This window comes from Anas acuta, chromosome 14 (genome assembly GCF_963932015.1).
Source record: "Anas acuta chromosome 14, bAnaAcu1.1, whole genome shotgun sequence".
Taxonomy (NCBI): domain Eukaryota; kingdom Metazoa; phylum Chordata; class Aves; order Anseriformes; family Anatidae; genus Anas; species Anas acuta.
Genome location: NC_088992.1, coordinates 1699324 through 1726792, shown reverse-complemented (window position 1 = coordinate 1726792; position 27469 = coordinate 1699324). Strand labels below are relative to the sequence as shown.

General features: G+C 54.3%; 1 protein-coding gene and 1 long non-coding RNA gene across 5 annotated transcripts in view; both read right to left on the bottom strand.

Moving 5' to 3' along the window:
- The window catches only part of SEPTIN8 (septin 8), a 36024-nt gene extending 15589 nt beyond the window's left edge, over nucleotides 1-20435 (bottom strand). For 2 of the 4 annotated variants that reach the window (XM_068698008.1, XM_068698010.1), the window contains exons 1-4: nucleotides 8193-8307; nucleotides 7114-7309; nucleotides 6250-6436; nucleotides 586-747 (exon numbers count right to left, since the gene is read on the bottom strand). In XM_068698008.1, the coding sequence (XP_068554109.1) occupies nucleotides 586-747; nucleotides 6250-6436; nucleotides 7114-7280 (516 nt within the window). In that variant the 5' untranslated portion in view covers nucleotides 7281-7309; nucleotides 8193-8307. Of the gene's footprint in view, nucleotides 1-585; nucleotides 748-6249; nucleotides 6437-7113; nucleotides 7310-8192; nucleotides 8308-20276 lie in introns of those variants that run through there. The other 2 variants (XM_068698009.1, XM_068698007.1) reach the window with 2 other exon arrangements.
- A 4430-nt stretch (nucleotides 20436-24865) lies between these two features.
- LOC137864162 (uncharacterized) lies at nucleotides 24866-27463 on the bottom strand. The gene is made up of 3 exons (XR_011101346.1): nucleotides 27339-27463; nucleotides 26492-26735; nucleotides 24866-25362 (listed from the first exon to the last, which is right to left on the bottom strand). It is a non-coding gene; the product is annotated as an uncharacterized lncRNA (long non-coding RNA).
- Nucleotides 27464-27469: the final 6 nt, after the last annotated feature.

Sequence of the window (27469 nt, the reverse complement as noted above, 5' to 3'; positions counted from 1 at the left end):
AAACCAGAAAAACACAAAAACGATGAAAACATTTCAACTGTTTCTATTCCAAAAGATAAACTCTGAGTAGGGAGTAAAGCCAAATTCCATAACTTGAAGTTCTTTTTTTACGTTTCCACTGCATCTGAAATTTATTTTTTAATTTTAAAAAGGGCAAAATAGGAGTCGCACAATTTTTCTTCTTTGCTTTAAATTGTTCTCTCTCTACTTAGCTTTCTCTGAGTAGAAGACCTAATGTAAATCTAACTGTAAATTTCTTATTCAAGTCTCTCCCTCCTCAAATGATAAGTAGCCTAAAAGCAGATAAAAATGAATTTTGAATAAAGTATTTTTTCAAAATCCAATAAAACAAATTTTAGGGTTGAGCTGAGAGTCTCCAGAGAGCCCACAGAGATTAAATAAGAGCCACATTTTAATTAATTTTGTATGCAATAGCCTTAGGCATCTGTCAGATCCGCAGCATAGCTTTCAAACATATTTAGCATCTGGACAAACCCAACGAAACTTGCCTTTCAAATGTATTTTTGCGCAGCAATTTAATTTGTCACAGCTTCTGGAAGCAATGCACTTGGCAGCGTTACTCACATTCATCACCGAGTTGATCTCAGCGACTGCTTCGTCATCTGTGGGGAACTGGTAGATCTGCACACCGTTGCTGACCAGCTCGCTCATGATCTTGATCTTAAATTTGTGCAGCTCGCTCTTGGAAATGGTGTCTGCTTTGGCGATGATCGGGATGATGTTCACCTACGGCAGAAGGAAGGAAAAAGAGCCAGGTGAAAACAGAGCCCAGCAAACAGAACGCAGCAGAGAGGTGCACGGGGAGCTGAGGTGTGTGCAGATGGCCCAGGCCATGCCCCGGTGGCTGCTCTCCACCTCCTAAAGCCACCCAGGTGCCACGCTTTGCATGCGAGCTGCCGCACGAGCCCAGCTGAACACTAGAGGGAAGAGTTCTCCAGGAGTGATTTGACTGGAGGACTTGCAGATAAAGCGCAGACAAACAGCCTGCAACGCACACGCAGCAAGCAGATCAAAGCCCCTGCTCTTGCTGGTGCATTCTGTTACACGCTTCAGTGGAGACAGAGACATTTCAGCTGTCACATCTCAACTTATCACCCGTTCCGCTCCGGCTGTGCGAGGATGAAATGCTGCTGTGAGGCTACGTGAAACCTTCCTGTGTTTGAGCAGAAGGAGCACGGACTCCTCAGATGCTTTGCCAGCAGCTGCAGATCCTGCCCGAGGAACCCCGAGCCCCTCGGCGAGGATCCCAACCCCCAGGCTGGGTGGATCACAGCCCCCCCGGGAGGTGCAGGGTGCCACATGGCAGGCAGGAGATGCGCTGTGGAGCTGCTGTCGCTCAGCTTTGGTTTCACACCAGCAGTCCCCGGGCTCACCGCACCACCCGGCTTCGTCAGCCCGGGTTTCACAAAGCTGCCTGCGAGCTGCGGGCTGGAGACATCCCCCCGGGGCCGTGTCCCACATCTTCTGTGCTGCGGAGCCCCAGCAGGGCAGTATCTGCCACGGGAGCCTGCTAAATAAACCCTGCCGGGCTCAGAACAGCCAAGTGCAGCACTGCACCCCCTGCTTAAACAAACAACAACAAAACTCGCCTGCCTGACCAGCAGCCAGGCTGGGAGCAGTAAAACTCAGGCATTGAGAAGGCAGCAGGCTGCTCTGCCACCTAGCACCTCCCCACAGCCCACGCTTTTTGTCCTGCCGAGCAGCAACTCAGAGCAGCCGCTGGGTGCCCATTGCCATCAGTGACCCTTCCCTTCCCTTCCCTGCCCAGCTCAGGCTCTCCCTGCAGCATGCTGCTTTCCCATTGCTTTTTCTCCCCCTCTGGTTCAGTGCTCACTGCACACCGTGCGCTCACTTGTCCCAAAAGAGAGCCACCTCCACGTGCTCGGTGTCCCAGCAGCGTTCCCTCTCCAGCAGCTGGGTCCCAGCCATGTCCCCAGCTCAGCGGTACGACCTCAGCTACGGCCTCAGGTACACCTTCAGGATGCCACGTGGCCCCAGAACCTCCTGTGTGCAACGAAGCCTCGCTACTCTCACGCTGAGAAGATGAAACTTGTGTTTTTTTTATCCCCAGCTACCGATCTGGCCTCATTTGCCAAGGGCCTGAGAGCCACAGAACAAGGTTTGCAGGTCTCCCCGCACTCCTCAGCGGGTAGCTGCCCTCATTACCAAGGCAGAAGGGGCCGTGACCACAGCTGGGTCTCACTGACCTGCTAGCAGAGGCAGCCCAGACCCACATCAAACTGCTCAGGGCTCACCCAGCCCCTGCTCAGCACCACCTGCAGGGGAAAGACACTGCCAGGGAGCCGCTGTGTGCAGCCCTTCCCGCTAGGCACACTGACAAAGGAGCACCAAGGGCAGGATCAGGCCATTTTCTGCCAGCCTACCCCCCCCTTCTTCTTCCCCAAAGTAAAAAAACAAAGCTGGGTTGGGTCCCTTTAACCACGTTCCTCACCCTTTCAGAAGGCAAGTCCATCAGGATGTGCTGCTGCGGAGTTCAAACCCCAAAAGGGCTTTGGCAAGCTGTTGCATTTCCAGTAATCAATAGCCAACACCGAAACAAATGCCAACAATTAATTAGCGGCAAAAGATTCGCAGTAGGCTGATTTTTTTTTCAGCTAAATTTGTCCTGGATCGTTCTGTCTTTTCCTGACACCTGATAAAATGCGTGCAGCTGCTCTGAAATAGAGAGAGAGACATCAGGACCTACCAGGAATGCAGCTACACCAACCATGCTACCTTCTTCCAGCTCAACGCCAGCTTTCCAGGACTGTTGAGACCTCCAGGGCATTTAGGGGTACTTCTGTGCTTCCCTCTTCTTCCCTTGCAACTTCATTTATTTTATTTATTTATAGATATATATATAATGTTTTTCTTTTAATTTCACACACGTCTTGGGAATCCCCAAGCTGAAATCCCCTGGTTACCAAGTGGAACAACATATAATTATCTTGCTGTTTTCCTTTCTCTGCTTTTGAGCACTGACACCCAAAAGGCTGTCTAAGGCCAGACTGAGCTCATCCCTTTATAAAAGGGGGAGAGGACTCAAAAGGGCTGTGCAGAAAGTGCTCTAGGAGGGTGATCACGTCTGTGCAAAGGCCACAGTCCATGGCTCACCATGTTAGTGCCACACAAGCCAACATACAGCTAGCTAGAGGTGAAAGCCACCTCTCCTTTCCTTCTTCAACAGGCTTTAAAAAGCCAGTAAAAAAGTAATGCCAGAACCACAGGAGGTTTCTGCCTCCACTCTTACTCCTACAGAATCTTTACCTTTTGTTGCAGGCAAAATCCCAGAGCAGCACCCGAATATCTCGCAGTGGAAGAGCACTATGCTCCATTTAACCACCTAGTATCAAAATCATTACATTAATTAGTGGGTTGTCATCCGACTGAACCAGGCGCAGTGCCTGCACGACTGTCAGTCCACGTGCTAGCCATCTTGGCTGGAATTTAGGGCCAGAGGAAGTCTGTGCTTCAGCTGAGACAGCGAGCTCCACGCACCCCGAGCGCGCCTCCTCCCCGGCTCTCGCTGACCACAGAGCCGCTGCTCAGCTCCAAAAATAAAACCTACAAGAATGTGCCCAAATAAGTAAGTTGACAGAAAATTATTTTTCCCTAATATAGCAAGACCATATGCATTTCCACCCTGTGAAATAAAACGGGGTTTTTCCCTATCTCCGAAGCGTTCCCAGACGCAAGCCCCACCAAGGACAGCAGCCAGATGCCACCCAGGAGCCACGCAGCAGAGGCACAGCTGGCCCCGAGGTGCTGTCACTGGCTGCTGACCCTCCTAGGACGTGTCAGCTCACAAAGGAGCAGCAATTAGCCACAGCTCGTGAGAGCAGATGTAGGCTGCAAACCCTGCAGGGACAGCCAACAGGGAGCCCCAGGATGCCCACAGCAGCACACAGTTAGGCCATCGCTTCCCAGACAGGGATGTGGTTAAAATAAATCAATAAATCACCTTTTTGTCTGATACCGATGCAATTTTCTTTGTATTATTTTCCCCCTCCTTTTCCCAGGTTAAGCCCGGTGGGAAGCTAACCCCTGGCCAGGTCACACGCAGTTTCTGCCCAGCAGCCAGCCCCACCACTCCCCATCTCCCCAGCACCAGCTCTGGAGGTGCCTCTGGCTGTAAGGAAATCCCCCCTGCAACAGCTGGCCCTGAGCTCAGCCCAACAAATAGCGTAGCACAGCACAATGGGAGATTCTGTCTAGAAAACAGCTTTCCCCAGGAGGGATTTTGTAAATTTTATGCTTTAAGCAAGGCTCCCTACAGACCCAGCACATTCCAGAGCCTGCCCCACAGCTGATGCCAGCCACCGGTGAGCAGCAGGGAAGGTGTCGCTGAGCCAGGTCCCTGCACAACCCTCCTGACCCAGCAGAGCAAAGCCTCCCCTATACTTCTTGCCTCCGTGTTCCCCACTCTCCAGCTGTAAGGCAGAGGCCAGCAGCCACGCAAAGCTTCCCAAGAAGAAAGCCAGGTCCAGGAGTGCTCACACAAGGCAGAGGTGTGGCAGCGTGCCCCAGCTGCACACACTGCACGCACGCTGGCCTCCCAGCACAAATGGGTCATGGATACTGGTAAGGGCATGGGCTGCCAGGCCCCGATCCTCCAGGAGTGCCTGGAAGCACACAAATCCTGGGAGGACTGCTGGAGAAATGCACCAAAGCCCTGACATGCACAGGAGATCAATGGCTCTACCTCCTTGTTTTGTTGTGCATCCTTGTGTGAGGCCACGCCACAAAGTCCAGAAATTGGGAGCAAATGGACAAAGCGACTTCGGAGACAACGACTTCAGTGGAAATTTAGAAATATAAAAGCTTGTGTGTGCACAGAGTTCCCACCTCTTCACAAGCACAAAGGATTTATTCTGGAACTAAGCAAGGACCCCGTTAAAGCCAGCCAGGAGATGGGAGAAGCAGGGACTGCAGGAGGGAAGGAAGAGAGAAGCGTTGTGGGACCACCAGCACCAACGGGAATCGTGAAAAAAAACCTTCTTCCAAACATATTTCTGGGAACATGTCATGCTGGCACGACGCCAAGAGACAGAGTTTATTAAGGGAAAGTTTTCGGATTCCTGCAGCAGGCAGAGTAACGGGCCCTGTGGTTACAAACAGGCCAACTGGGGTGGGAAGCCAGTGCCTGCTCTGGAGTGGGGCCAAGGAAAAGTAGGCCAGCTGCCCCGGGAGGCGAGGGCAAGCAGCAGGGACCCTGCCACGGGGAACTCTTCCCACCAGGAAAGTCCAATAGAGCTGCACGTGGACAAGAGCCAGAGAAGAGCATGTTCCCTAGATACAATTCAGGGCATCCCCACTTCCTGCAGGGTCCCGGCTGCCTCATCTGCCCTCTGTGTGAGCTGATCGGTGCCTGCCATCTGAGGAACCACGGCGCTGCTGAGTGCTGCTCTTAGAGACAGGAAATTCTTGCTAAGATGGAAGAGATGCTGCTGTCACTAGTGACCTTTGAAGCCTTCCTGCGGCTCCCTGGAAGTCAGCTAGGACAACCAGAACTGTGTCAGAAAGCTCCTGTGAGCTGCAGGCATACCAGCAGCCAGTTAAGTAACCCACTGCCCCCAGACATCATTTATGCACAAAGGAATGACCCCAGCCAGCCCCTCTCACAACCCACTTCCAGGACGCTGATGACCTTGAGAGTTTCTCTCCGCATTTATAATTCCATAAGATATTCTCATCTCCTAACAGATCGTTTGGCACTTCCAGCCCCTCACACACACACCACCATGCACAGCTGATGCTGCTCCTCAGCCCATCTCCTCTGTACAGCCACTGCCTTGGGAAGCTCACTGCCCGGCTGCTTCCAGCCCCTCTCCCCCAGAGAGAGCATCAGGACAGCAGAGGTGGCTCTGCAGTTTCCATAATTCAACCGTAGGAGCTGGAATGCATCCTTAGCTATACTCCTTTAAAGAGGAGTTAGAGATGCAGTTGATAGCTTTAATAAAAATGAATTGATCTGGGTGAAGTTATTCCAGTGACAGACACTCCAGCTTGCTTGAAAACAGTTTTCCACCTGCTGTTTTTCAAGAAAGCCGGTGAGAAAACAAAAGACTTCAGCAAACACCAGGCTAAGTTTTACCAAAGTCCTAAAAACTGCTTAGCTAACGTGCAGGAAAGAGTCCAGCACTCGAGCAGAGCCTTCCAGATGACAATTAATGTTGGCAGAAATCCCCCCGCCTCCAGAAACGGACAGCGCAGCCCGCAGCTCGTTACCTTGCTATCCAGCTTCTTCATCGTCACCAGGTCCAAGGACTTGAGCGAGTGCCCGGTGGGTGTGATGAAGTACAGGCAGACGTGAATCCTCGTGTCGTGGTAGTTGAAGAGGGAACGGCGGATTTTCAGCTCTTCTTGCAAATAGTTTTCAAACTGCGTATCAATGTACTCAACGATCGGCCTGTAACTAAAACCATACCATTAGCAACCCAGATACTGCAGCTCACAATGAAGCAGCCTGAAGACTTCAGGAGTTCTCCTAGACACATCATGATGCCATTTAAAATGGCTATAAGACTCCAATAATTTAGCTTTATAACAAGAGAAGTGGCACTTACACACAGACCTTATAATCCAAAGGTTGCTGAGGCTGCACTGCAAAGTCTGAGGACAGTGGAGCACGAAAAGACAGCTACATCCCCACATCAGGCTCTGCACAGCTCTCAGGGCTGAGCCATCTGGCTGTAGCAATGCCAGATGACCATGGAGAGACCTTGGAGTCCCAGAAAGCCTCTACCTGGGGCCTGAACAAGATGTCTGTGTAATTAAACAAGACAGATCCAGAGCCACCAACCCTTGCCAGAACAGATAATTCCCAGCCGTGTGCTGAGGACAGCTTGTTAACTGCTCCCACTCCTGGAAGACATCGTTCTCTGCTGGAAACACCTCCTGCAAGCTCCCCTGTCCCTTTAGCTCCTCACCCAGCTCGCTCTGCACCCAGTCCCCAGCGCCAGAGGCACTGCAGGGAGCTGCTGCGTTAACACAAACACAGACACCTCCCCTGCTGCACTGCAAACAGGTACAGTTCGTGCCTAAGCATCAGAGGTGAGCCCAGAAATGCCAAGCAGATGGCACGAGACCTGCCTTTCGTCTTTATTGATCTGGTCCCCGAATCCAACCGCATCCACGATGGTGAGCTTCAGGTGCACGTTGCTCTCCTGCAGGTCGTAGGTGCGCGGCCGCAGGCGAACAGCGCTCTCATAGTGGCTGGCTTCCTCCGTCTCAAACGTGGTGTTGAAAAGGGTGTTCATCAGCGTGGACTTCCCAATGCCCGTCTCGCCTAGGGAGGAGAAGTTATCAGCTCCTGGGTACTTCGAGGAGGATTAATTACAGAGCAGAACTGGGAAAGGTTGCAACAAGCTGCAGGTGACCAGACAATTGTCCAAAGGCAGCTGCAGTCTCGAAGGCCTCCCAGCCTTAATGCAAAGCCAACACGGAGCACTGCGGTCTCATCTCCCCACTGAAGACCAGAGAGCAAACAAACACACAACTTTTCCCCTCCATCGATGCTGACTTTGCACCACAGAAGCTGGAGAGCACAGCTCTAGCAGAGTTTTTTGAGGCTTTGGGTTTGACTGCCCCCAGTCTCACTCACAGTTCTTCCACACCCCTAATCCTGGGGTCCAACACACACAGGTAATGTGTCAAAGGACTAAACCCCGTCCTGCTGCAGCCCTTTCCCCCTCCCTCCACACAGCAGCTACACCAAAGCCAGCTGTGCAGCTCTTCCTCTGCCCTCTGAGAAGCTCTGCCTTTAGCCAGCGGGGCTGGGACTGCCTCCACCATGCTGCCAGGGCAGCATTGACTGAACACCACCACGTGCTGCCTTCCCTTAGCCCTTCCTATTGCCACCGACAGCAAAGACCAACCCTCAGCACCTCCAGGAGCTCTTCTGGTCTGACCCACGAGGCTCAGCCACGTCCCCTGCACCTCCCTGCCTCTTTTTGTGCCTGTGCTGGCAGCCCCGCTGCGATGCAGAGCTGGCCAGCTCTCCACATGCCTCCTGCCCCTTTCCCTCACTGAAGGCAGAAAGGAGATGTTAAAGTCTTTCCCCAACCTCTCCCTAAGTCACTGCCGAGGCTGTGTCCCAGCAGGGCTCCTCCAACACAGCCCAGCCTCCCGAGGCCACCAGCTGAGCCCTGTCCCCGCAGGGCTGTGCTCACCCACGCAGAGGATGTTGAAGCTGAAGCCCTGCGTGACGGACTTGCTGACCAGCTGATCCGGGAGGCTGTCGAAGCCCACATGGCCCCCCAGGGAAAGGTTCCTCTTCTCTTCATTCTGGCAGGGAGAAAAAGACAGATTAGCAGAGCTGCAGGGACGGAGACCCGAGGGGAAGCACCACGGCCAAGGAAGAGGCACTGCCCAGACCCCAGAGGCACTGCCCAGACCCCAACACTGCCCACAGCACCCTGTGCTTTATCTCAAACCCTCTGACAGCCACCAACAAAAGAAAGGAGAGGGGAGAGCACTGCTCTTACTGGGGAATTGCCTCAGAGAGAAAGAGCCACGCTACCGGGCTACAAAGCAAAGTAAATATTAGCACGAGTCCCTGCTCCATGCAGCTGGGGGTGGTTAATGAGGGAAATGCCCCCACTGCGTTTTATTGCTGCTGCTCCCCCCCCTCCTCGCCTTTTATTTTAAGTCCTGCAGCACAGAATTCAGCCAGACCAGCTCTGCCTTTCCCCTGACTCCCTGATCCTTTTTCCTTCGCTGCTGCCCCAAGCCGTGTGCTTCTGTTTGCTCGGCGCAGGCCGAGGAACCCTCTGGCTCTGCCATCTGTGACCGCGCCGTTTTCCACTGCTGCTCTGCTGTTCCTGTTCCTGCCTCCCCCACACGCACTTTGTGTCTCCTTCTGTCTCCTCCCTCCCCCAGAGGGGGATGAAGCCGATCACCTGTACGAGAAGCTTGGCTTAGAAACAACCAGGGTCAGTGCCCAGCGAGACCAGCCAGGGACGGCCCGCCAGGCGCACAGAGGTACCAGGGAACCACACGGGTTCTGCAGTCAATGCCACTCCAATGCACTGCTCCAAAAGTCCCAAATAACAACCACCAACCAAAAAAACCCCAAGCAAACAGCAGAAAGCCATCGAGCAGAAGGCAAAGGCTGTCAGAACGCAGCTGTGGTGCTGCAGGGATGGGGCAGGCACCACCAGGCTGCTGGGCCACCTCGGCTCAGGCTGCTCTCCGCTCACTCCTGTTTCACCAGGAGCCAAACGCGTCCCCAGGGCTTCACCGGGATGGTTTCGGGGGATGCCCCAACCACAATCACCCCGCAGAAGGACCTTAACCACCCACAGACAGGAAAAGATGGGGACAGAAGATGTATCTGTCCTTCACTTGGCTCAAGTTGTTCCGTGTCCCTGCCAAACCCAGCCCCGGACCACGGGGCTGCAGAGCACGTCCCGAGGAGAGCCCTGGCTGGCTGGCAGACTTTAAATTAATTCAAGAGGAAAGCAAAAGTGACCTAATAAGCGATGTGCATCTCCCTGGGTCTGCAATGAGACTCTCAAACAAATCAGGAACCTCTCCACCTCATCTTGAGTCAGAGCCTCCTTTATCTCTCGGTTTTGTTAAACAAACTGTTTAAATCACAAGAACCACTTGTAAACAGCCGAAGCAGCTCCTGTGCCCGACACACAACCCCCCTGGCTTCCTGCTTCGCTTGTTACCAGCTGGCAGAGGGTTTTAGCCCAGCTCTGTCCCTCGGGACTCCCTGGACAGCCAGCGCCGAGCTGCGGGCGGCCTCCCGCAGGATCCTGCGCCGTGCCGGCAGGATCGATGCGCTCGTAACTACACGGAAACAGCGATCGTTTCAAGGCTTCCTGTGGCAGAGAGTGTGTCAGCTGAGGTTTCGAGGTGGCCAAGGGCTCAGCCAAACGCTCAGTGACTTGAGAAGGGCTCCCCAGGCCCAGGAACCCCCCAGCTCTGCCCCTCTGGGTCAAGGCACCCAGCTCCCTGCTCTGCCCCGAGCGCCACCACAGCGAGCAGCTCGCTCCAAGGCAAATCACGCAGTTGGACCACGACACCTTGCTTCTTTTTCTTCCAGATAGCAAACAGGAGCAGAGCCCAGCACAGAGCCTGCGATGCCGTTTTGGGAAGGAGGCCCACGATGCTGCTCTGCTGGTGCTGAGTGCTGCGGCTTGCAGGAAGGTTTCCAGGCAACAGGCAGCGCCGCTCCAGCTCCTAAAGCAGGCTCCAGCAAGGCACAGCGGCACCAAAAACTCGGTCGTGCTTCAGAGAGATCCCAAATATATTTGCACAGGCCGTCTTTTCCTCTTCTTTTCAGTGTTTTGTTGCTGTGGGACAGGGGTGCACTTACCCCAAGGGGCTCACTGGCTCGCCAAGTGAGCGCACCAGCGAGCCAGAGCTTGGGGAAGGGTTTCTGCCGGTGACCTTGAAACGCACGGCTTCCTTTGGTTCCTGTAGGCAGCGACAAGCTGGATCGAGTCCAAGGTGCTGCCGATCCCAAAACCAAACCCCATGTGCTCTGCCCGCAGCTCGGCTGTCACTCAAGGCTGCTGCTGCGCTAGGGCAAACAACGGCAGCAGCGACTGCAGGGTAATGGGGTAAGGAAGAGAAAACGGGAGAGGTTCTCTCTGTTTGCTCTTCCCATCCAACCCAGGAAGCACACGAGCACAGGGAACAGGAGCAGTTCTGTGCAGAGCTGTGTGCTGCATCTACCTGGTGCAGAGCGGAGCCCACCCACAGCCCCCTCCTGCAGCACCAGGACGGGACCACCGGCCCCTTCGGGCAGCTCCTGCTCGCCCAGCCCTGCTCCAGGACAGCCCGGCACAGCTCACCTGCTAATAAAAACATCAAGGTCAGGCTCAGAACTGAATTCCTGCCAGCAGATGCAGCCAGCCTGCAAGGCTCGGCGTCTGCAATCAACCCAGAACATGAACGCTGCCATAACGAGGGCAGCAGTCAGGCAGCAGTGTGAATTGTTTTGGTGTGTTTTGAAACAAGCTGAGAATTACACTGGAACTTTCTCCCTGTTTGCTGAGGGCCAGGCCAGCCGTGTGCTCACCTCCCCTGCCCGCAGCAGGGGCAGGAGGCCAGGGCAGAAGCAGGCACAAGGGATACGTGGCACAAGAATTACGCAGCACAGCCTGGCAGGAGCCACACAGAGGCACAGCCCTGCCCTCCCCGCTCACACTGGGCTCTGCAGCCTCCAAAGAGCTCCAGATGCCTCATCTCCCAGCCAGGACAGTCGCTCTCCCACTTCTGACCGGGCAGCAGAGCCCATCCTGGGGCTGCAGACAACCGAGAGGCAGCCGAGCTTCCCTGAAGCCCACGTGGTCATTTTGCAGCGTGGTTAATTAAGGGCTCGTGATGCTCTGAGCGCAGTTTTCCACCAGGAACGGCCCCTGCAGCCCCGAACACCACCTCCCGGTCACCAGGGGATCCCGTGATGGGAGCTGCCAGGGTTTTACCCACAGCCACAGGCAGCTGGCCACCAGCCACATCCCCAAACACAATCTATCCACCCCTCAATGCAAGGGAGGCGAGAGGAGGCAGCAGAGAAACCAGAAAGCCCCATTGCCACGATTCCAAATCCACGGCCCTGCAAGGTGTCGGTGCAGTGATCACGTACAAACCAGGCTCTTCGTGGAAGAGGCACTGATTCAAGCAACGCAAGCAGGGGCGCAGCCTGCAGCAGCCACCAACATGCCAACAACGCTTCAGAAATACAAAAATCAACCCCATCACAGTTTTCCTGCTTCACCTCCAAATTAGCAGCAGTTTCATTCTGCACTGTTACATTTTTCAAGGACTGCTCCCGGGAACAGCGGCTCTCCTGCTGCCCACACAGCCCACCAGCTCCGCGCTCAGCACGCCGTCCTCCTGGAGACGCTGACTGCTGGTGGATGCGCTGCCCTCCTTCTCCTTGCTCTCCTGCCAGGAGCAGCACGAGCAGGCTGAAACTTGGGCACGAAAGACCTTGCTGAAATTGGCTGTTTAAGAAATAAAATCTTTTTTTTTTTTTAAATAAGAAGCATCACTCCTGAATTAACCTCAACAAGAAGTGTTCTTTGGTGACCATGCGCTCGTGTTTGCTGCCTGTGACAGCCCCCAGGGCTCTGACCTCCTGAAGGGCGCAGGTAAAGGCACATTTATGAGCCAAAGCGTAAGTGAGCACCACAATCACGAGTGGCGATAAAACTATTTATTTTTTAAAGTACGAATTTGGCACGAGGGAGTTGTAAATCCTCGCCCCTGCCACAGCAGGCTCTGTGTGAGCAGCTTGCGAACAGCTCCGTAAAACCAAGAGGGAAAACTACAACCTGCAGTGTTTGCCAGCTAACACCTGAACGGAGTGCAACTCCTGGCTCCCACCCCGAGGAATAAAATAACCCCGCACCTCCTTGCTTCCCAGCCCAGGAGCAGCAGCACAGCAGCGCGTGAAACGTGTGGATTTAGCCAAATCCCAGCTGTACCCACATGCCACGAGTGAACTGAGTCACCGAGCACTCACCTCCAGGCCTCTGGGCAAACAGTGTCAGAAGCCAAACCCCGCGTCCCGGTGCCAGCAGGCACTCCCTGGGGCTCGGCCCGGTTTCTGGATGAGTGCAAAGCACCCGGCGAGGCACTCACCCCTTCCGCAGATCCCAGCCCAGCCCCAGGTGCTCTCTACAGCATTCAGAATAGATCTCACACTTAAATACCATCTGCCTTACACATGCAGCAAGTGTGAGCTTGGTCCGTGGTCCTGAAGGTGAAAGGGAGCACACCTGCAGCTCGGCTCATCAGCAGAGAGCTCGGCACCTCTTCGGTGAACTCTGCACACCAACACCACCAGTCCTGGGCAGATTTGCTGAGTGCAAGCACCTGACCCCAGCCTGACAGCCCTCAGCTGGTCTTAAGCACGTGCTTAAGATTCCAGACCCTCACTGTGGAGCACTTGGTAACCAGCTGGGGAAATGAGGGGGAAGAAAAACAGGGCGAGAAGTTTAGATATGAGGGGTGATGCTGATTTATTATGATGATTTATTATGCTGGTTTACCACCTTTCTGACAGTGGCAGCCGGCGGTGGCTGAGTTTCTCCACTACCTTCCACTCCAGTCCATCCTGCTGGCCCAACCTCAGATGGGTGTGCAGCTCTGCCTTCGCTGGGTCTGTGCGGGGAGGGCAAGAGCATTTTCCTCACCGTGGCAGCCCTACAGAATCCTAAGCCATGACACTGATGCCTGACACTCCGTCGGTGGCAGGGGAACCCCAGGGCCCTTCACATGCTGCTCTTTCCCAACGCCTTGCACACCACAGCACACCCACAGGGCTGCGGGCAGGCCCCTCCAGCTGCTGTGTGCTCACAACCAGGAGCTCCAGTTCAGTGCAGTCCCCCAGCGAAAAGCTCCTGCTGACGAAAACAATCGCCAGCCCCCCTTTAAACCGCTCCGCTAGGAATGCCAGGAATTTTCCCAGACACTCGAGCCTTTATTCGTGCTCCCAGCTGCACTCCAGGCGGGTGAAAACCTCGCTGGAGAACCCAGATATGGAGCCACCACCAAGACGTGCCCCATAAAACAGCACAGAGGCTGGAGACTCAAAATCTGAGGTTTTCCTCTCAGGGCTAACTCAAGGTTACCCTGCCCGAGGAGATGTTTTCCTTGCAAGCTTTTGGTCCCGTTCTCGAGGGAGATGCAGGAGCCCAGAGGGCAGCGTGGGCAGCAGTGCTCGGCATCCTGGAGGAAACAAAACGAGCCCCGGAGCAGTGCCAGTGTTTCAAATACCCCGTGTGTCCCAAGCTGGCTGCAGGACAACACAGGCACCGCTGTGCATGGAGAAGGGCAGCGTGCTGAACACGCTGTGCTCACCTACCCACGGGAAGGCAGTCAGGAAGTCAAAGCAGAAAGCAAAATTCCTCCTGAGGAAAGCACTCCTCGGGCAAGCTCCTTGACTCCTTCTCTGTATCCAAGCTCCCGGTGCCAGGATGGAGTCTCGATTTCTAGGAACACCTCATCCTGATGGCAGCAGCCAGGTAATGGGGCTCCCTCCAGCACCTGTGAGCAGCCAGCCCAGCTGCAGGCACTGCCTTCAGCCTCACCTCAGCCTCAGCAGCCTGCCTGCCTTCCAGAAGCAAAACCAAAGTCCTCCAGAGCCACACGACTTGGCACGGGCTGAACACACCAGCTCCGTCTTCCAGCGCTGGGTGTGAAGGCAGCACACAGCTCCTCGTTCTCCCTTACACAGCAGCATCCGAGATGACACAGCCACAACCTGTGAAGGCAACATCGATGGAATTCCCTGCAAACAAACTGACTGCTTCTGGCTGAAACTCCTCTCCAGTTTTTTCTACTAAAAGCAAAATTCCACGTGTTTCCTTCCCATAGTCTGTTTTTTAACCATTTTCCTAAAACACCTGTGGAGTAATTAATTTATTGGGAGGGCTTTCTTAATTAAGGAAGGATGAAACCTGCATTTTGCCCTGTCGCAGAAGCCCTGGATGAGAGCTCACGAAGGAGCCAAGGAGGCTTTGCGGGCATTACGCGCACGGTGCTTTGCAAACATGAACACAGCCTCCGAGAATGAGGAAAGTTGGTTAAGGCAGAGACTGTGGAACGAAAAATGAGAGATATTTCCTCTCCAATGACCTCAGAGGATGAGAAAGTTCAGCTTTCCAGCAGCCTGAGAATTCCAGCCCCCCCGAGCCACCCAAAGCCAAGCGGCGTCCAGCACACAAACCCAGCTTCTCCTCCGGGCTGTTCGGAGAGGACCCCCAAATCAAGCAGCCAGGAGCACAGCACGCTGCCCCAGCTCCTTGCTTTTCTAAGTTATCTGGTCACAGCGTGCTCAGGCTCCTGATTTCATGCAACTCCTCAATCAGCCAGGTCTGACAGACCAACCCCATCTCCGTAGCCACCTGGAGACTTCCCCGTGCTCACCAGCGGCGCTCCCAGCTCACGTTCGTTTCCTTGTCACCATGAGGAAGAGGAGCGGGCACCTTTCCTGGTTCATCCAGGGGAAATACAAACAGATGTGGGACAAAGCCAAGAGAGGAATTGAGCACCTGTCCCTACAAAGTGCCATGGAAAAGGTTTGGGGCCGTTTTGGGGGGTGTTAACAAGGGGCCGGATCCCCACCGTGTAACAGCCCAGCTGCTGAACAGGCCGTGCTGGCGATCAGCCCCCGCGATGATTTGTTTTAGTTACCACTGCGAGTAAACATGCCTAATTCCCACATACGTTTCCAGAATTTATTGCCCGATCACAAAAAAAATAAAAAACTATTCTTTATATTTTTAGACAAGGGAACAGAGACCTTCTAATGGGAACCCAGGAGTTGGGGTCACCGCTGTCTCCTTTTTCCCCCCTGCTTGCCTTACGCAACCACCCCACGGCAGCTCCCAAGCAGGGCTCCCAGCCCCTGGACAAGTCTCCTCGGGACACTGCCTGGACAACAGCAGGAGGAGAAGTTTTACATCCCCCGGGCACACAGCTCTGAGTTAAACCACAGCCACCACGTTATCAAGCCACCTGCCAGGTACCCGATTAACGCAGCCTCCGGGAAGCTTCCCGGTGCGTTAGCACAGAGCAGCTTCAGCCTGAAGACTCGAGGCCATGGGAAAATAAAATAAAATAAAATAAAACCTCTACCTGAAAAAGGCACGTGGGAAAAGGCAGGCTGAAGGGGCTACGCAGTCTCTGTGAAACCACAGCATAACCTGCGTTCCCCAGCAGGAGCTGCAGAGGCAGGGGAAGGAAGGAGAGTGCTCCTGCACGGCGCAGCCTGCCCCATGGGTCCTGGCCCTGGCAGGAACCCACTGGCTCCTCGCCTCCCAGGGACCCTGGAGACATTCCTGGAGCTGTTTCCTCACGCTCATAACGCGGAGGTGGCACAGGCTTGGGGCAGCACCTCAGGCAGCAGCCAGGGAGGATGGCGGCGGCCCCAAACCCCCTGCAGGGATCCAGCGCGGGCACTCTCACCTCATGCTCCCCGCTGCGATCCGCTCCCCAGGCTGTGCGAGGCACAGGGAGCCAGAGCTGCGCGCTGGGCTGAGGCAGGGCGCTCCATGGGAACCTCTCTCGAGCCATCTGACATCTCAGGAATTCCTCGTGTGTGGGAGACGGACGCTTCTTGGCTTCACAGAGGAATCCGCACATCTAAACAGAGCGCTGCCTCCAAACCCCCGACCCCACGGCCCGGCCAGCCGCAGGCCAAGGGCGCTGAGCAGGGAGGTACCTGGGGAGCACCCAAAATCCCCTCATCACACCACTCCAGGGAGTGCCAACTCCCCTCCTGGCTCCACTTTGGCACCCAAACACCATGAGCTGGGGTAAGGCCGCCTGCAGCGGGGGGAGGCTCTGGAAGGAAAGCACCACCGAGGAGCCCTGGGTTTCGGGATCATTTTTCTCCCTTGAGCTGCTGTGGGACTTTTACGTTCCCTGAATATTTGAGTCCCCCTCCGGCACTTTTACAATCCCTGAATATTTGAGCGCCGAGCTTCAGGTACGAACCTCGGAGCTCGCTGCAGCCCCAGGTACGTGGGGGAAGCGAAGAAGAGGCAGATGGGCGTCAGCTCGGGGCAGGACAGGGTCACGTCCGAGGACTGCGGCTAACCCGAAACCAGCAGGGCAGCTTCTCCCATCCGCAGCCTGCAAGGTGCTGAGGACAGGTGCTGGTAACCCAAGCTAATCTCCTGAGCACACCCCCACCCTGCACTTCTTCCCGTGGCCTCCCAAATTCCTCCGCTTCTTGCACAACCCGGGAGAGGCCACGGCAGCATCACGCCACTCCTTCCCCTCCCAGCCTCCGAGCCAAAGCAGCACGGGAAGGAGAGGAGCACGAGGAGCAGGGCAGCCACCGAGGGCACCGGGCGCTGCCTCTGGTGCCTCGAGCCGAGCGGGGACAGCGGGGGCACTCGGAGACGGGGCTGCGTCCCTCCCCGCAGCTGGCGACAGCGCTGGCATTCTCCTACAGAAGATAATATTTAGGCAGCTTGTGGCCTTCCAGCGGCGCTGGGGACTGGCTGACAGCTGCCACCACAGCACTGACGCCGAGTCCTGACGCCGTGCCGGCCTCCTGAAAGAGTTATTCTTTCGGGCTTTCGTTTGTTTTGCCGACGCAGAGGGCACGCACAGCCCCAGCATTTGCCAGCTCACGTCCTTCCACCCACTGCCTCGGCGCTCGCTGCGATTACGAGCGGCTCCGAGCAGCTCCCACGCAGAACAACATGTTGCATCTCTTCTGCAAGAGGAAGGGATGCTCTGGATTCGCCACAGCGGGGAAGGAAAAACTATAAAAATCTCTTTCTGGGCAACATTTGTTCCCAGCGCATAGCCTCAGAATAAGCGTTCAGCTGCAGCGGGCTGTGGTTGAGCTAATTGGGCCTGCGGTCTCAGCAGTCGGGGCTGGCTTCCTGCAGAAGCACAGGCGAGCCTCCCGGGGAGGGACTGCAGGGATTGGAGAGGCAACCACCAATTCGCCTGCTCCAATGGAAGCCCGTTTCCCCATCCCTCCTTCCCAAAAAAAGCTCACGCTGCAGGCAGAGGAGCTGGCCAGGGCACGGAGGGAGAGGGCTGCTCCCGCTGGGCTCGCTTCCTGGCGCACGTCAGCAGCTCGGGGAAAAATCTGTCGCTTCTGTTCAGCGCTGCATGGGGGAGCACCTGGATTTTTCCCAGGGAAAACCCTTCAGAAAGCTAAAGGTAAAATAACCGAGGGGAAGAAAATAAACAAATGTACACAGGAAATTTAACTCTGGAACTTCCAAACGGTGCCACCGGCTGGGCAAAAAGCAAGGAGGGAGGAATACCCAAATCCAAGCAAACCCCAGTTTCCACTGGAACTGAGTCATGGAAGCATTTCCCTCTAGAGCTTGATTAAAGGAAGATGTACGCCTAGGGTTAGGGCCAGCAGCCACAAGGCTTCTGGCAACCACCCTGGCACAGCACACAGAGCTGTCCTCAGCCCGCTCCTCACAGTCCTTCACCTAACGCTGACCCCTCACGCACCGGAGGGGTTTAAGCCTTGCAGTCAGAAAGAGAAACCAGGAGCTCACAGCAAACAGCAGCAGAATTGCATGAAGTTTCTCACGACTTGAGCAGCTCAGAGCTTCCCCTCCCTCCACAAAGTCAGGGCAGGACACGAGGCAGGGGTGTAAATCGGCTTCTCCAGCAGGTAACGCTCACACGTAGCTGCCAAACAGACCCCGAGCCGCCTGGCAGCCTGCTGCAAGGAACAAATCTCACTGTCTTTCCGGTGAGGAAGACGTTATTCATCTCTCCTCTGTGCAGAGCAGTGGTTTTTCTGACAAGACCTACTATGAATTAACACTTCTCAGTAAGGCGGCCACTAAAAGCTCAGCGACCGAGAGCTAACGTGAAGGAACCTCGGGGTGGCAGGAACGCACCCGCACCGTGACCACAGCTCGCACACGGCTGTGTGCACATCCCGGGCCCTCCTCACCGGGCATTGATGGTCACAGAGCCCTCGTCCACGCACAAAGCCACAGCCTGCACACCAGTCAGCTGTGACATCTTCAAAACGTACAGCATCACCTTGATCCTCAGCCCAACGTGGAGGCTGAGGCCAGCTGCTTGTCCCTGCCTCTGCTAGCCTGGTTCTGTTCAGAAGAGGCAACGGAGAAGGTCTGAGCTTGATGATACATGAAGTGTTTCATAACTAACCCAAACTCTCACCCACAGCCCAGATTACACAAAGTCATTACTTGCTGTTTAAAGGGGGCTGTTGGTGAGTCGGAGTGTGATGAGGAGGCTGCAAGGAAGACACCCGGGTATGCAGAACTGATGCCTGCAGACCCAGCCCTGACCACGGCAAAGGTGAGTCACGTTCCTGGGGCAGACCAGCAGAAAACTTCAGCCTCCAGGGGCCGGAGCCGACCTCCCTCACAAGCAGGACATTCACAGAAACAAAGGCTGGCTTGAGCACCGCTGGCGCGATTCTGCTGCCTCTGAGGCAGCTTTCTATAGGCGAGCTTCCTTTCATTTGCTTTTGTTGGTCGTTTCCAACAGCAGCACTTCAAGGGAACTTGATTGTGCTGGAGACAGAGGCATTCTGGAGGACTGTACAAGGGCAGCACGCATCTGGGGAGCTTTCAAAACACATTATCCAAACCTAAGGGTCACTACATTCCAGGATGTCAGTGTCAGCTGGACACTTAAAATAGCTTCACCAATCTGAATAGCCTGAATTACTGTACACCAGAAACCTCCTGCGGAGGCTTTTTCAACATTATTTCCCACTGCAGATACAAACAGCTGGTAAAAATAAATGAATTTATCATCGGTTCTTGGCAGTAGCAAACCATTCCCATTCAGACTTTACGCTCAGAGGCACAGCACCATGAAGTGACACCACGAAAGCTGTAAGCCCTACAGAACAAACAGCTCGGAACACCTTCATCCCGAGGCCTCCACCACTCTGCTGGGGGAGCAGCAGCAGCGCAGAGACGTGCACGGAGGATGAAGGAAAGAGAGCGGCTGGGACAGCCCTCTGCCCTACATCAAATGGGATCAGGATGCTGCTCTCCTTGCTCCTGCCAGGCCCGAGGTTCAGGGCAGAGCAGCAACCACGTCCAAAGGCAGAGCTCAACAGCGAGGCGCTCAGCCTGCAGATCCCCGTAAAGCCACCCTCGCTCCCTGCACAAAGTAAGCAGATTTTCTCCTAATGGAGCCGGGCACCGAATTCACGCTGGAGTGCAGCCATTTCACTTCGGTGCTCAGATGGGAGCCAAGCATCTTCGGGAACTTTTAGTTAAAAAAAAAAAAAGTGACAGAGCATTGACGTAAGCACACCAGGCGGTGAGGTACCCACACCAACGAACCCAAGACTCAATCCCATTTTCTCCCAGGCTGGGCAACATTTAGGCTCTGGCAGCACCCCAGAAAACCCGAGCAGGCACCAGTAGAGCCCAGCAGGCTCCCAGTAGTGTGACACAGGACACAGCAAGGGCTGCACTGGGGGGCAGCTGTGGTGCCCCCACCTTTTGCTGCTGAGCTCACCTCCATCCCCCAAACCCGGGGGCTGGCAGCAGCGGCTCCCCCAGCCCCATACCCACAGCCAACTTTCCTCTCTGCGGGTCCCACATCGCCTACAGCCCCGCACACCCAGCCTGGAGCTGGAAACTTCAGCACCCAGCAGGGCTCGGGCAGAGCAGGGGCAGCGGCCGGCAGCAAGGAGCCGCAGCACCGGGGGAGCCCAAACCCTGCCGGAGGGCAGCCAGGGCCGGGCTGGACCCCCTCGATCCCCCCCGGTCCCCCCCGGTCCCCCCCAGCCCCTCAGTGCTCACCGCGAAGCGCTCCAGCTCGGTGGCGGCCATGGCCGGGGCTGTGTCCGCCGCGGGTGTTGGCGGCGGAATGGCTCCAATATGGCCACCGCCGGGCACGCCCCGCAGCCGGCCGGGGCGGGACGGGGCGGGACGGGGCCGGGGGGAACCGGGGGGGACGCGGGGAGGGACCGGGGGGAGCCTCCGTGGAGCCGCCGCCGCCCCCTCACGGACACCGGCGGGTACCGCGGGGCCGGGGCTCGGGGCTCGGGCAGGCCCGGGAGAGCCCCGAGCCTCCACAGCGGGGACCGGGGCCGGGCCGCGGAGCTTCCCCGTGAGGGGAAGGGGACGAGACGGCGGCTCCTGGCAGTGGGGGGCAGCCAGGGGAAGGGGCTGGAGGAGCCCTGAGGGGTACAGACGGTGGGCACGGCTGTGGCACACAGGGGTGACACACACACGGGTGTGTAACGCACACAGATGTGACACACACACACACCAATATTACACGCACATGTGTGCACTGCCCAGGCTCAGGGCACACCCAAGCCCTCCAGAAGGCCCCAGGTGCCCCCCACACCACAGCCCCACAGGAAGGGGTCACCCACTGGGGCAATGCCCGAGCTTCAGTCCTGGGCTGGGAGCTCTGGGCTTGGAGCAGCTCAGCTCTGGGCTGGGAGCTCGCAGCCGTTTCGCTGGGTACAGGAAGGTGAAGTCAAACCTGAGGGCTGCCAGGCTTCCCTCGTCGCTCCTTCCAGCAGGAAGCACAAAGCCAGCTCCAGCACCCTCACCTTTGTAAGCCACGGGGCCATTGGTGCTGCACAAGCCGTTAGCACAGAGCAGCGTTTTTCTTGCTTTCTGGTGCCCTCTGGTGCAGTGCTCCTACCAGGGAGCAGCTGATCGGCACCACAAGTTCGCTGTCACGCAGCTGGGCACGACACCAGACCTTCACCCGTCTGCTCTCCTGGTTTGGCCCTAGGCTTTCCTCACCCTTTCCACCAGCTCAGCCCCCATGCCCTTACCAGAGCGTAGCCCTGGGGGGCACAGGAGGCTCCGCAGCACTGAGGGAAGCAGCGGTGAAGGGATGTAACCGCCTCTCAGGGACCCAACGAGGGAGACCTCACCTGCACAGCTCTGTCTGCAGGATTTCTCCTCATCTATACAGGTCACCTGCAGCAGGAGTTCCAGCATCCTGCACAAAGGCCACAAATGCAGCCGTTACTTGATTATGATATAGTCAGAGCTTCAAGCAGCACCCCGATTATTAGGGAACAGTGAGCAACCTTGCTTAAGGCCCTTTTACCAATTACTTTCAAAAGGTTTGCCAGATTTCAATGTTTTTGGCAAGAGAAGGCAAGGGAAAGATAAACAACATCCCAGCTCCTTTCCATTCATCACCCACAAAAACACAGTCCCTGCAGTGCCCTAAAGCAGGACAAAGCATTCAAAGACAACCAAACCTCAGCAAACAAATTAAAACAGAACTTATGCTTCGTTATAATACTCTATGACCCACGCTCCATATTAACTCCCATCTTCTCCCTTACCAGCTATTTACAATCTTTCCAAAGGTCTCTTGCTCCCACCACAATATAAATAAATGAGACCACACTGCCCTAGCAGGCACTGAGTTGTGGCGTTACAGCAGGTGTGCAAGATCATGTTATTTCCCTACATCTTCCCCAGGCTCCTCAGCATCCACCTAAATCATGCTGCAGGAGCTCTGGGAAGCGCTGTTCAGCCCCGAAGGGGAGTGTGCTTATGCTGGAAGAGTAAAACAGGATATGAAAATTAGATGCACATAGCTGAAGGGAGAGGGCAAGGGTCACCAAACGCAAGCACTTAGAGGAATAGTAGATTAGGAAGAGGCTGTTTTCTCCCTTGAAGCAATTTCAAAGCATTGCTGAGGATGTGTTATCCAAGTGATCTGCTTTCTGAGATATGATAAATCTGGTGCAGTTAAGAAACGCTGTGGTTTTTTTTTTTTTTGTCCTTCCTTAGTAGAATGCATACATCTAAATCAATTCTACTAATCCATACCCTTGTTCTAGTTAAAGACAAGTTGCAAAAATGCTGTGCTTCTCTAAAGAGGGCACTGCTGAACACCAGATGCAAGAATTCAAGGCATAAAGGAAACTCCAAGACCTTGCAACAGATCAGGGGACAGCCCCGCTGCTGCTTGGCTCTCAGGTTGGGCTGTGGTGCTGGTACCTGCAGTCCTCCCTGCCTTTGTCTGCTAGCAAGCCACCAGCATAGGGCAGATCTCTGCCAGAGGCAAGCACGGTGTAAAAGCTTGGAGTTATTTTTAAACACCTTGTTATTCCAACAATTTCAAAAGCTCCAGGTGCATAAAAACGGTCTCAAGAGAATTTTTAGTTTTTAGTGGCTCCTTTAACTGCTAGGACATCCGTTGTTATGCAAATTGTTCCTAATGACTCAGGAATTCAAGGTATATCGCAGTGGAGCTGGGTGCTCCTGCAAGGGTTCTAAACTCAGGGGAATATTTGTACCTGCTAAATGCAGGGTGAATTTAGGTTGGACTGGGAATTGTCTACGGGCAGAGCGAGGAACCCAGGCAGAGCATGCAATGGACCAGAGAGGCACGAAAGCATCCCTGGCACCTCTGCACCAGGGAGAGGGAAGGAAGATGCCCCTCGCTGCGTGACCGCTGGCACGGCAGCAGCACAGTTCTGGCTGTGGGGAGATCAGTAGCTGCTGCTGTTCTTCACGTGGTGACCTGGGTGCAAACAACGAAAGTGGAGTTAAATAGGTGCTGTCACAGACCTTTTTACTTCACGTGCAGCCTCCCTGAGTGACCGATCATCCTCCTGCCACACGAATACTGTAGCAAGTCCAAGGCCTTCTGAAGATGGCTGCGTCCTTCAGGGCTGAGGAAAATCCTTGATCTTCAGACCCAGGTGGTGCAGATAAACAAACCCTTTCACATTTCTCAACACAGGCCAGAGGAAGTAGCTTTTTGGTAACTATTTTGAATTACATCCTCCTGGGTAATTTTAGAAATCAAACGGTTTCACAGTTACTCTTCTAGCAGCACAACCACCAAGAACTTCATTAAACGTTCATTGGCTGTACTGACAATGCATGGGACTTACCAGGATTTCCTACAGAAGTACTGTCTTTCTCAGCTGAAGTAAAGTCAACAGGAGCTGTAGGTCCATTTCCCCAGAAATGGCTGGAAATGACCCCAACTTTCCCTGCTTCCTAATGCCGAAGGGCAGTATTACCACGCTGCACCTCATGCCAGGTTTGCGTTACCCTGTCAGGATCCCATCAAGTTCACAGGCACCACCTGAAAAACAGGGGATGTTTGGGATGGGTCCTTTCACCATCTGCATGGAACAAGCAGTATTTCATAAACACAAACCCTGAGATGCACAGAAGGCTGCATTTGAACGGCTGCTGTTGAGAAAGAGCCTTTGAAGTGGTTACTGAGGTCTTAGAGTTACAGCTGAACTTTGCTCATTCGTCTGAAAATACCTTTTATCTGCAAATAATCATCTCTTCCCGCTCCCCCTTTCCACCCCTTCGCAGACTTTTTGCTCAATTGTTTATATATTGAAGGTTGCTGCATTTTGCCAAGGAACAAAGGAAGAGCTATTTCCCTTCACAATGCATGCTCTTTGTTTCACATGAAAATATCAACAAAGAAACTGAAAAATCGTGAGCTTTGTCATTCTGTTTGTCCTGGGAGCTCTGCTTTCATTTCAGAGGAAAATAAGCTTGCCTTGGGGGACAAATCCCACCCACAGTCAATGCCACCTAAGCCCCACCTGCCTGCACAGCAGCAGCACGCCATCCAGCCGAGACTATCCCCATATATTCCCTTTTTCTTCCTCTTTTGTTTCCAGTGTGGCGCCTCCTTTTCCTTCTAGCCCTGCCACATGGGAAGGAGCAGGGCCTAGGATACCACCTCGTTCAGTTTTGAAGTGTCAATAGAAAAAACTTTGCTCTGAATCACAGAAACACAGAATGGTTTGGGTTGGAAGGGCCCTAAAAGCCCGTCTAATTCCACCTCCCACCAGACCAGGTTGCTCAAAGCCCCATCCAGCCTGGCCTTGAGCACCTCCAGGGACTGAACACTGGATGCTTTGCTTGATCTCCCACTTTATTTCCCAGGTTTGCATGCTGTGACTAATTGCAGCCATGTAACCTTTACCTTCCTCCCCTGACAGGGTGCCAAAACACCCCAGCCTCTCTGCGCAATTTACTACATTGTCATGCCAATAGCTTGAAAGTTTGTGAAATTTATTCCTGGGAAAGGCAACACTTCTCAGTGCAAAATAGAGGCCAGCTCTCTAAGGCTTATGACACAGAATGAGCAAGCTGCAATATTTGTGTTTAAAAAAAGTAGCAGTAAATTGATTTAATCGTGGGTTTCTGTACGTTGTTTTTGTCCCAGCCAGTAAATTAGAAATATCAAGACATGTAACAGTTGGCTTGAAATCTCCTAAGAAGCAGCCCACAGCATTCCGTAAATAGCCCCACACAAAATATTTGCTTTATAAGTTTTTGGTGACACAGAAAAGAAGGTAAAACTTCTCATGTTTTTTTTAAGGCTGGAAATTCCAGATGACTGATAAGCATAATGCCCATGATGCTCTAAACTCATTTATTATGTAAATTAATACAATTCATTCAAAATGCTTAATTTCTGCTGCACAGTCTGCTCAGAGGATGACCAGCCCTGAGTAAAACAAGAGAAGCTCACTGGGATCTGATCCCCCGGACTTGGCACTCAGCCTGAAAGGTGGGCAGCCAAAAGACAGCGGCAGATAAGGGACAGCACTGGCAAAAAGGATGGAGAGAGGGAAATTGGGAAAGAGACCTCACGCCCACTGACTGAGACTGTGAAAAGGAGCACAGCCACACGGCACAGCCTGCCCACAAAGAACGAGGAGAGCGTGCACGGGGCAGGTGCTTGGATGAGTCACTGGAAAATTACCTGGAGAAGGAGCTCCTCGCAACAAGGCGCTTAAACGAGAGGAACCAGTTCGTGCTCGGCACGGCACGAGACACACTCGTAGACATCCCTCTTCCTCTTCATAGCCTCCTGGGGCCGTGCCTTCTCACTTTGGGGCCAGAATGCCAGGATCTGCAGGGGGGAACAGCCCCAGTAACAGCCCTACTCTGGGCCACAGAGAGGTGGTGGGACCTCAGCCACAGCAAGAGGCTTCCTGGGGCACGGAGGCCTCTCTGCAGGAAACCTCTCGGGGTGGGGATAAAACAGGGGGAGCTGGCAGCACCCTCATGGGTCCCAAGGGATACAGGGGTGCAGGGAGCTGACGCCTTCCTCAGGGCTGTCCGCACAAGCACAGTACCCAGCACCTCCCCACAAGCACCCACAGAAATCCTGCCGGGGCCGTGCAGTCCCCTGCGTAACAGCCAGCCCTAGGACAGAGCCTGCCGTGCTGGAGCCAACTCAAGCAACAGGAGCAACTCCTCCTGAAATATTTGTAACATAAGAAAATGCTTTACACAAAAGCCTATTCTTCTGAATTATTTTCCATCCTCCTCTTGCTCATTTGCAGACATGAGCCATAATCCTAGGGTACGGCTGAAAGTTTGCAATGCAGCAATCGTGGACTGCTGAGGTTTTCTTATGCCTGCAACAGATTCCAGTAAGGAAAAGAAATCAACATTGAAACCAAAGCGTAGCAATTAATTTTTGGATGCTTGCTCACGATTAGCTCTCTACAGTAGGCAAGGCAGAACTGTGGGATGCCGTAAGCTAGGAAGCATTGCTAATACTCCAAAACACTACGCACTAGCAGCTCCCTCGGCAGAGGGCGAGGTTACTGTATATGCCACATCTAAAGGCAGTAATAAAAGGTGTGCGATTCACATGGAAATACTGAATTGCTACAATCAGCATGAAGATTACACGCTATTATGTGAAAGAACATTAGAGCAGCGAAATGATTTTGAGGAACTGGCTCGATGCCAGCTTGTTAGCGAGAGATAAAATAGCTTGTCAGAGACCTGCACAAAGATGGAGCGAGCAGGAGGAAGGCTGCCAAGCAAAGACTGAACAATCTGCAGGAAGGGGCTCCTCCAGCACCAGTAATGGGTGCGAAGAGGCAGAAAGGAGGTCAGCCCCAATGGGAAAGGAGAGAGGTTCGCTGCGTGGAGATCACTGCACCTTGAATTGCCTTCAAAATGGAGACTTTAGCACCGGCTGATGCTCCATTTTATTCAAGCCCCAGGACGGTGAAAACAAAAACCTACTTTCTGTTTTCCTCCTTTCTGTTTTTCTCCTCCATCCTTGTGCAGTTACTTTTATCTGTCTTCATGCCACACCGACTCCGCTCATTCCACGCTCAGTCGCTCTTGCTGTTTTCCTAGACAAACCGTTCAGTCATTCAGGAATCAATTTCGGGAGCTCAATTGCAACACTCAGCCGAGGAGAAAACAAGTTTGCAGGCTGAACGTCATCTCTCCAGCAGGTCTTCAGTCCTACTCCTTCCCCTGGGGAAAAGACATTTGTCTGAGGTTTTTTAACGGTAGAATTGAGAACAATAATTATGTTAAAAGAAGTGCTTTAGCAGAAGTAATTGATACGGCAGCACAGTTAGACAGCTCTCTATGAAAAGAGGGGGTGTCTCCCCTCGGATGCACACAGAGGTGCGGGCATGCTGTGAAGGTTTTGGCACGTGGACACGTGTGTGGTGCGGATACGATAAAAGATAAACGTAGAGAATAGATACGGTAAATAGCATCATAAAAAAATGAACATATTTCAAAGTGTTGACTTATTTTCAGTCAGAGACGTTGACCCAAAGGATTCACAGGTGAGCCAGCAGCACAAGGAAGGGTTTTTGGGCACCACAGAGCTGCCCCTGCGGGGTGCCTGCTAGCCAAAGCTCGCTGAGACTGAACCAAAAATGATCATTTTAGAAAGCTGGAAGAGGAACAAACCAACACAGCGTGTGCGCTGCCTGCGGAGCGGGCTGAGGGGGGTCCCCACCGACCCGGGGAAGGCTCGAGGGCTGCCTCCTGCCTACCCCGGAGCGCCGGGGTCCCAGAAACCCAAAATCCACCCCCCCGGAGCCTCGGGGCCGGGCCCCTCACCTGGCGCCGGGGCCTCGGAGCCGGGCGGTGCCCGCAGCCCAGCACCGCCCCGCGGGGAGGAGACAGCGGGGCCGGGCTGAGGAGGAGGAGGAGGAGAAGGAGGAGGAAGGCGGGCGGGGCGGCTCGGTCAC